This window comes from Pteronotus mesoamericanus, unplaced genomic scaffold, assembly GCF_021234165.1.
Source record: "Pteronotus mesoamericanus isolate MK-2021 breed Mesoamerican mustached bat unplaced genomic scaffold, CSHL_Meso_final contig_163, whole genome shotgun sequence".
Taxonomy (NCBI): Eukaryota; Metazoa; Chordata; class Mammalia; order Chiroptera; family Mormoopidae; genus Pteronotus; species Pteronotus mesoamericanus.
Window position 1 is genome coordinate 7,267,752 of NW_026555064.1, and position 9,231 is coordinate 7,276,982.

The 9,231-nt window shown below is 38.4% G+C and overlaps 1 protein-coding gene across 1 annotated transcript in view; it reads left to right on the forward strand.

The window, feature by feature from the left end:
• ANAPC10 (anaphase promoting complex subunit 10) overlaps positions 1–6,161 on the forward strand; it is a 43,295-nt gene extending 37,134 nt beyond the window's left edge. The window contains exon 5 of the mRNA XM_054562813.1: positions 5,848–6,161. Coding sequence (XP_054418788.1) covers positions 5,848–6,078 — 231 coding nt within the window. The 3' untranslated portion in view covers positions 6,079–6,161. The remainder of the gene's footprint in view (positions 1–5,847) is intronic.
• The last annotated feature ends 3,070 nt before the right edge of the window (positions 6,162–9,231 follow it).

Consider the following 9,231-nt stretch of genomic DNA (forward strand, 5'->3'; position numbering starts at 1 on the left):
CTCGCTTCTCTCCAACGCGCTTCCCTCCTCTTCTTTTTCCTGGTGTGATTCTTTATGGTATTTGCTGAAATCATTATGCACATTTTCATTATTATGACCACATAAATATTGCGTATACCTGATGTACATTGTGTTGTATGCTGAAATGTCCTTTGTAGACCTACTTTTATTTTTCTATAATTATCAGTTGCCTCATTTTTTTCCTTAATTTTTAAAATATTATCAATTATCAATATATCCCTAAATTCCCTGATAGACTTATAAAATATCTCTTGAAACAGTCAATATACTCTCTTGGCTCCACATTTTCTTCTTGGAAATGTCCTCTCTGGACCTCCAGCTCAGCTGCCATGTCAGTGTGTCAGTGGGAGCTCAGCCAGAGAAGCAGAGCACCAGGGCTGGGGGTGGGATCAGGGGGATGGTGCGTGCGTGTGTGTGTGTATGTATGTATAGGGGTGTGTGGCTTTTACTTTCCAGAATAGGAGTTGCCTAAATAAATCTCTTAAGGCTATTTGCCTGTCTGATGGTGGAGCTTGAAATCTGTAGGCCCGGCTGCTGCGCCATGACAGTGAGGTGGGCCAGCACATAGTGATGGCGCGCGCGCGCGCGCGCGCGCGCGTGTGTGTGATCTGCAAGAGCTCCTACCCCGCCTCGAGTGTGAAAAACAGAATGACTGCTACTTCACTTCTGCACGCCAAGTCTTGTTGGAAAATATTCTGTGTCCCACCTCACCAGAAACATGTGAGGAAGGGGATCTGGGAAATGCAGTTTAGGCCAGGCCAGTGTGACATGTTACAGAGCTACCAGAGTGGCCATGAGCATGTTCCTCTCGGAGCTGTGACCCGTAGCAGTGGCGGACCGATGGCCCCGGCTGCTCTCGGAGCTTCATTACCGCAGGCAGTGCCACGAGCCTGCCTTCCACCATCTTCCTCCAGCCAGTGAGTAAGCCCGGCAGGGCTGCGGATCCCGGTTCATTGCGGGTGCCTCTGGGTTTCCTGACAGGCAGCGGGGCCCCAGGAGCTCCAGAGAGCCTTGCCCAGCTTTCCCTGGCACCGCACTGAGTCTGACATGGTGCCCCCAGCCTTCCTTTCTCCGCGGCCTCCTCCCCGGCCTGGGGAGACCTGCATCACTGCCTGAGAGCTCCTCCAGCCTCCCCCTGCCCCTTCGGTCTCAAAGACAGTTCTGGTAAATACCTGGTGTGTATACTCAGGTCCGGGTGTCTGTTTCTCAGAGGGCCTGGCCCAACAGCTGCCTTCTTAAGGTATCCCTTCAACATCACCCTGGACATTTCCTTCACCTCTTTTGGTAGATCCCTTCTTTCCTGGATCCCAGGTCTTCATTTTTTTTTTCTTTTGGATTTACTTCCTTTTTTGGTGGAATGCATAATCCACATGGGAGGTAAAATTGTTGAAGCCTTGCATGACTGCAAACTTTTATTTTCATCTCACTCTCAACGGATGATTTATCTGGGTATGGAATTCTAGTTGGGAAGTAACTTTTCATCAATTTTAAGCGTGTTCTCCATTGCTTCATAGTTTCAGTGTAAATGTTGAGGAACACTTGATTTTCGCTGTCTTGCATGTGACCTGTTTTTCTCTGTAGCCTTATCCTCAATGTTTAGAAATGCCCTGATGCTATGCCGTGCGTGCGTGCGTGCGTGCGTGCGTGCGTGCGTGTGTGTGTGTGGTTTCCTTCATTGTCCTGGGTGCTTCGTGGGTGCCATCAGTGAGGAGACACCTGTTCTTCAACTCCGGGAGGTGCTCTTAGGTTCTTTCACATTTTTCTTCTCTGTTTTCTCTTTCTGACTTCACATTTGTGAGCTGTGATACCTCCTTCATTGAGCCACTGAATTTCTTATTTTCTATCTCTTGTTTTCTTATTTTTCCAAGCACCTCATTTAATTTCAGTTAATTAAAAAATTTTTTGCTTACATGCACATGACAGGTGACACATTTTAAATGAAATACAGTTAATATCTCTTTGCCATCTCTTGATCTTTGGAATATTTTCAGAATCAGTTTACTTCATAGTGTAAATTTATTTTTGCATTATGACAGGTTATATAACTGAAATTAGGAAAAAGACTATTTAAAATGAAGCTGAAGAGGTGAGCAGGGACGAGCATTAGCTCTAGATCTGTGCTATTCTCCTGCTGGTACCTTCAGAAATTGCCTGTTAAGAAGGAGATATAAAATGTTAAATCATCAACATATGTCCACTTCAGGTACTTGAAGTCATTGGTTATATATGACAATTTCAACTATCCTATTAGCTTAGCATTAGTAAGTCTAAACTTTATTAATCTTTAAATTTATCAATCTTTACTGAATTACCAGTTCTTTTTCTGTCATTTACAACATTCTTTTACTAGCTTTAGTAAACCGTGTTATATATTTTTGTATATAAAATTATGTTTAAACTACAATATTATATAGAGCTTTAAAAGCCTATTCAAAATAGAAATAGGTCTTGGTCAGGCACATGATTCGATAAAATCCAGGATACAATAATAAGCTGTATGAACGAACTGTTCTTAGAAGGAATTGATTTGGCAAAATAGGGGATCATTGGTGACTTTGACAAGACTAGTTTTAGTGGTGGGACAAAATTCAGATTAGAATGGGATGCAGATAACTAGCAGGTGAAACATTAAAAAAAGAAAGAAAACTTTTCAAGTGAATGACTGACTATATGTAGAAAGGAGCCAAAAGTGGGAGTTGGCAGGAAGAAAGAATCAAGAGGAATACGGGAAAAAATGTTATCTTTTTTTTTATCCTCACCCGAGGACGTTTTTAAAAATTGTTTTTAGAGAGAGAGGAAGTGAGAGAGAAAGGGAGAGTGAGAAACATCAATACGAGAGAAGAGCATCGATAGGCTGCCTCTCATGCGCCCGGACTGGGGATTGGTGCCCAAACCAGGGAGTGTGTTCATCAGGACCTGGGGTCACACACACCCACGTCTGGCCTGGGGTTTGAACCTGTAACCTAGGTTTGTGCCGGGACCGGGAATTGACTCCACAGCCTTTTGATTATGGGACAGTGCTCCAACCAACTGAGTCACACTGGCCAGGGCAAAAAAATTATATCTTAATGGTGATGAAATTTTCATTTACTGAGGTCCAAACCAGAAGTGGGAGAAAAAACGAGAAAGCTACTTTGGCAAAATTTTGCCTTTCATTAATTTTCTGTATAAAATATAAAAACTCACATAAATAATTTTTTACTTAAAATATATTAATCTCAATCAAACATTTACAGAAAATTAAATTTATATATACTGTGTGTACTTGGGTTTTTATATCTATGAAATGAGTTTACAATAACTTTTTAGAGATGATTATGAGAATTTTAAACTGGGCACAATAGCAGTGAAGTAGACATAAGAGGTGGTGTTTATGACTTCCAGGCAATATAGTTGGTGATGAGGCCGCTTGAGAGATGTTAACAGCTATATATACTTGGTAATGTACTTTTCATCATTGAGATCAATAAACTTTATGATATGTTCTAAAGAAACAGTTTATTAATTGTATTTGTTGAATAACTTACTGCATTTATAATTCTGTATATATCATGCCAAAAATCATGTATGCTTTAAAATCTTAATACAGCTTTTTGTGCACTGAAGTATGTAAAATATAAGTACTCTAAAAATAACTTTGCATCTGTTAGAAATAATGGCTAAATTTGTCAAAAACATTATATTAGTAAGGAGCTGAATTTAGAATCTTGGTTTTACTTTTTGTTCATTATTGAGATTCATTATTGTACATCTGCCTGGAGAGAAGATTATTTCAACCAGGAGTGCTTTCCTCCTCCTTTGAAATCCCATGAGTACCTATTATAATAGTTTCCTCTTTCTGCTGTAACCCATTACCACACACTTAGTGGCTTGAAACAACAAAATTTATTATCTTACAGTCTGGACCTTAGAAATCCAAAAGGGGTCTAATGGATTAAAATCAAGGAGTCAGCAAGGTGCATTCTTTGCTGGAGATTCTTGGGGAGAGCTGTGTGTTGCCCCTTCCAGCTTCTGGGGGCTGCCCGCCTCCCTTGGCCTGTGTGCATCCCTCCAGCCGTAACGTCTGTCCTCAGAGCTCTTCCGTCTCCCCTGCTTCCTCTTGTGAGGACCTTTGTGATTGCACTGGGCTCACCCCGGTAATCCAGGGTAACCTTCCCATCCCGAGATCTTTAATTTAGTAACATATGCAGAGTCCCTTTTGCCGTGCAAGTCAGTATAGTCACAGGTTCGGGGGAAGGGAACGACGGGGACATCTGCCTTCTGTCAGAGCTGGAAGGGACATGGGATGATAACGTGTCCACTGCCTTTATTTTATACATGAAGAAACTGGCTGAAGCCAGAGAGGACGTTTGTCTGACTCTTAGTCTTTTTTTTTTCTTTTTTTTAAGGTTTGGAACAAGCCTTATTCATGCTTTGTATGCTTAACTATACTTAGAACAATACCTTGAACATTTTAAGTACTCAGTAGCTATTTGTGCCCCGAATGAATAAAAGGTTAGTGATAGAAACCAGGTTTCTGATGCACTCATTTTGAGTTAGTGCTAACGGAGGTTCATGAAATGTCACTGATCTAAACTTCAATTATTCTTCTGTTTTATAGTTAAAAGGAGGAACTCTTTTAGTGTTAAACACTAACTACCTTTTTAAAGATGATAGCTCTCTTGCTGCATCTCTTCCTACCATTTTTATTTTAAAAAAATGGAAAGAAAGAAAGAATAAAGAAGAAAGGAAAGAAGTTATGAAAAAGAATGAAAAAAGGAAGAAAGAAAAAAGCAAAGTGGGAGGAAGGGAAGCAAAAGAAGAAGATACAGTGGCAGGCGTTTAATTGTTTTCTAGGGTAACTCATGGAACCCCAATTCAGAGTCTTTGACACTCATTGCCCTTTGATTGTGTTAAGATAAACCTATTGTTTTTGTAATGCATATAGTTCATTTTTCTCCAATACTTAAGATAATTTAAAAATCAATTTTTATTTTTTAAAAGTACTTCATCACTTTTGGAAAATATTTAGAAACTTCGGTTTACCTTTTGGCTCACGATTTTCCTTTCCTTGTTAAGTAAGGACATTTTGGACCATTGTTTAAAATAAAATTAAAAATTAAAAACAATTATGTGGCATTTCTTGTTGAACATTTAAAATCTAGATTTTAGGTTTAGATGATCATCTGGAATAGAAAAATAGATAAATAGATAAATAGATCACTAGATCACTTACTAACCATGTCCAGGAAAGAAAGCTTTGTTTGAATTGTCTGATGCTTATTTAATGACTGATTTTCTTTTGTTAATATCCTTGTAATTTATATAGAATCTGATTGTTATATGAGTTTGGAGGCATGTTCCTTAAAATAAAATATATTAGAAGCATGTTAGATTCTTTTCCCACTTATATCAGCATGGTCTTCGATTGGGTGTATACATTTATACATGTCTGACTCTAACACTAAGACTGGCTACTAAGATGGTACATGTAATATGCTTAGCAACTGTAAAAAGAAACCATGGTAAGTGTCCAGTAACTGGTAATGGTTATTACCATATTGTCATTCTCTCGGTGAGCAAGAGGTCAATTTTTAAGTCAGTTTTACTTTTTTATTCTATTTAAAAATTTTTATAATTTTAAATTACAGTTGACCTACAATATTATACTAGTTTCAGATATACAACATAGTGGTTAGACATTTGCATAACTTACAACGTGATCACCCTAATAAGTCTAGTACCCATCTGACACCATCCACAGATAAGTCAGCTGTAGAATGTATTCATTATAATAAATTATATTCATTGGGTGAAAACCTAATCTGACTTTTCTTTTCCTGGCAGCAACTTGAACTGGTGGAACCAAGTGGCTGGATTCATGTTCCCTTAACTGATAATCATAAGAAGCCAACTCGCACATTCATGATACAGATTGCTGTTCTAGCCAATCACCAAAATGGAAGAGACACCCACATGAGACAGATTAAAATATACACACCAGTGGAGGAGAGCTCCATCGGTAAATTTCCTAGATGTACAACTATTGATTTCATGATGTATCGTTCAATAAGGTGACCTGGGAACAGTACTGAAATCATTAAACATATCCTTGTTTTCTCTGGTCTGTAAATGTTATATCTGGTATCTTCATTGAAAAAGCACCAGTCATTTTACATTTTTGTATGTATGAAAAAGTGTTTTATTGTAACTTTAAAAATAAGTTTTGTGTCATAATATCTTTATTTTCTTGAAAATATAATAAAGCTCACATAGTTTATGTTACTAAAAATGGATTTGAAGCCAATCATTAAATTTTTCATCAATAGATATTATCTTTAATAAGCCAAAATTATCCTTTTTTTCCTCTCCAGAGGAAACTTATTCTTTTGATATTGGGCCTTTTTAAAAACAATGTCGAAATAAGATGAGCGTTGGGCGTGTGCCGAGAATTGCCCTGACTTGGGGAGCACAGCTAGCTGTGGCATCGTTGCGGGCGGGAAGCACTCTTCGCCCTCCGGCTCGCCGTGTCCTGACGCCGTGTCGAGATCGCCAGTACGATCTGCTGTTGGTCCCATTTTGGTGCTGCCCTCGAAGAGCTAGTTTCATATTTGGGTTCGACACTAAAGCATTGCTGAAGGATAAATGTGTCTCATGAAGATTTTAAAAATGTATGAAGTTATTCTTTTAATATCTATATAAAAAGATATTGAAGGAACTTAAATGTGTTTTCTCTCCATGGTTTAAAATGAGTAGCTTTGGTTCTGCATACTTGTTTTCTGTATCTTCTGCCTTTGGAGGGGATGCCTCCTGAGCCACAGAGCTTCCCCAGATTGGCTCTTGTTTGGGAAAGATTCCTTGGAGGTTCTTGCAGTACTGGAGAGACTGAAGTCTTAAATGGTAAAGTTCAAAAAATAATTTTGTGTGTGCTTTATTCTGGCAGAGAGTACTTATTTACATGGATACTCACAGGGGTGTCTCTGGGCCACCCTGGAAGAAGAAGAGTTGTCTTGGGCCACACATTAAATACACTGTGACACATAGTCACAAGAAAATCTTATAATGTTTTAAGTAATTTACGATTTTGTGTTGGGCCGCGTTCACAGCCGACCTGGGCTGCATGCGCCTGCGGCCGCAGGCTGGGCTCCCCTGCAGAGGTTTTACTTTTGCACTCAGCAGAATCTCTGCTGTTCTGAGTTTCACAAAGTGCATTTTGTTGTCTTTGAAGAAGTATGGTAGGTGACTTACAGAGTCACCAAATAGTCTCATTTGGGATCAGCAGATGAATCGCAGTAGAGGTGATGATGTGGGTGCTGGAAAGGGCAGAAGAGAGGATTAAAGGAAAACACATGGATTGGAATTAAAAGCAAAGGAGAGAATCAAGGAAGTTAGAATAGCAGTATGCATACAGTAGGCACTGTACTAGATGGTTTGCTTTATTTAGTCTGATCAGGGAAACATTCATACAAACAAAAGGGTATAGTCTAAGAGACAGAGAAATCAAATAAAAATACAGAAGGAGCCATGGCCAGGGGCTCAGGTGGTGGGAATGTCACCCTGTACACCAAAAACGCTGCGGGATCGATCCCTGGTCAGGGCACACGTGGGAGGCAATTGGATCGCTGTTTCTTTATCACATCGGTGTGCCTCTCTCTCTCTCTCTCTCTCTCCCTCCCCCCACCTCCCCCAAACTCCCAACCTTTCTTTCTAAAATAAATAAAAGCATATCCTTGGCTAGGGATTTAAAAAAAGTAGTTGCCTTTCTCTTTTAGAAGTGAAGATTTGTATCTAGAAGAAAGAACTCTTATAACTCAACTGTAAGAAGACAATCCAATTAAAAGTGATCAAAAGATTTGAACAGTCATTTCATCAAGGAAGACAGGAGTTATAGATAAACATGAAAACATGCTGAACTTCACTGGACATTATGAAATGCAAATTAAGTGAGCCCTGGTGGGGTAGCTCACTTGGTTAGAGTGTTATCCCTGATACACCAAGGTCATGGGTTCAATCCCTAGTCAGGACACATGCAAGAAGCAACCAATGACTACATAAATAAGTAGAGCAACAAATTGATGTCTCTCTCAAATCACTAAATAATTTTTTTTAAATCCATAATGAGATACCATTTCACAGCCACTAAAATAGCTACAATTAAAGAGACAATTGCAAGGTTTAGCAAAGATTTGGAGGACTGGATCTCACACTGATGGTGAGGATGTAATTAATGTATAACCACTTTGGAAAACAGTTTGGTGATTTCTTAAAAAGTTAAACATGCACCTGATTATGTGACCCAACCATTCCACTCCTAGGTATTTACCCAAGAGAAAAGAAAACATATGTTTATACAAAGATTTGTACAATGAATATTCATCGCTTTGAGATATTTGTAATATCGCAAAACTGAAATCAACCCAAATATTGATTAACAAGAGAATATAAATGTGGTATATCCATATAGTAGAATACTACTGAGCAATAAAAATGAATGAACAATTAATACATGCAACAACATGAATAAATTTATTTCTTACTGCATAGGATTTGAGAATCAAAAACTAAGATTAAAAAACCCTTTTGACAGTTAATAAACCAACAGCAAATTCACTTATTTGTAATGGGTATACATTTTTAGTAATAAATTGTGCAGTTATAAGGTTTAAAGTTTTTAAATTTCACATGTAATCTAAGTACAAAACATTTAAAATCAGTTTATTAGCTGAGGAAGTATTGTCACAAGAAACTATAAAACTGGAATATTAAAACGTAGCAGTTCACTGAACACTAGTAAATACACAGCTCTTAAAAAATAGATACTGGGTGTTGCTTGTATTTTAAAAACGAAATCAAGGTAAATCTGATGTGGGCCTTGCTTTCCAGTTGCTTACAACCTACGATGGGAAATAACAGTCTTCTAAACAACCAAATCAAAAATTAGAGTGGTGAGATCTCTGTTGGATGAATGGGCGTGCAGAGAAGGGAGATCGGACTTCCTGCTCAGGCAATTAGAGGTGAAGCTGAAAAAGACATTATGGAGGAGGTGAAATTTTGGAAAGAAAGACTTTTAATATTACCTAGTTAGTCACTTTTCAAGCCTATTCTTGAATCCAGACTACCATTATTTATATGTAAGGATCAACAATTAATTTGAAACATGATTTGTGTGTTCAGAATCAAGTGATGTTTTGTACATTTACTCTCGTTTGAAACATTCCAATGATTAAAACA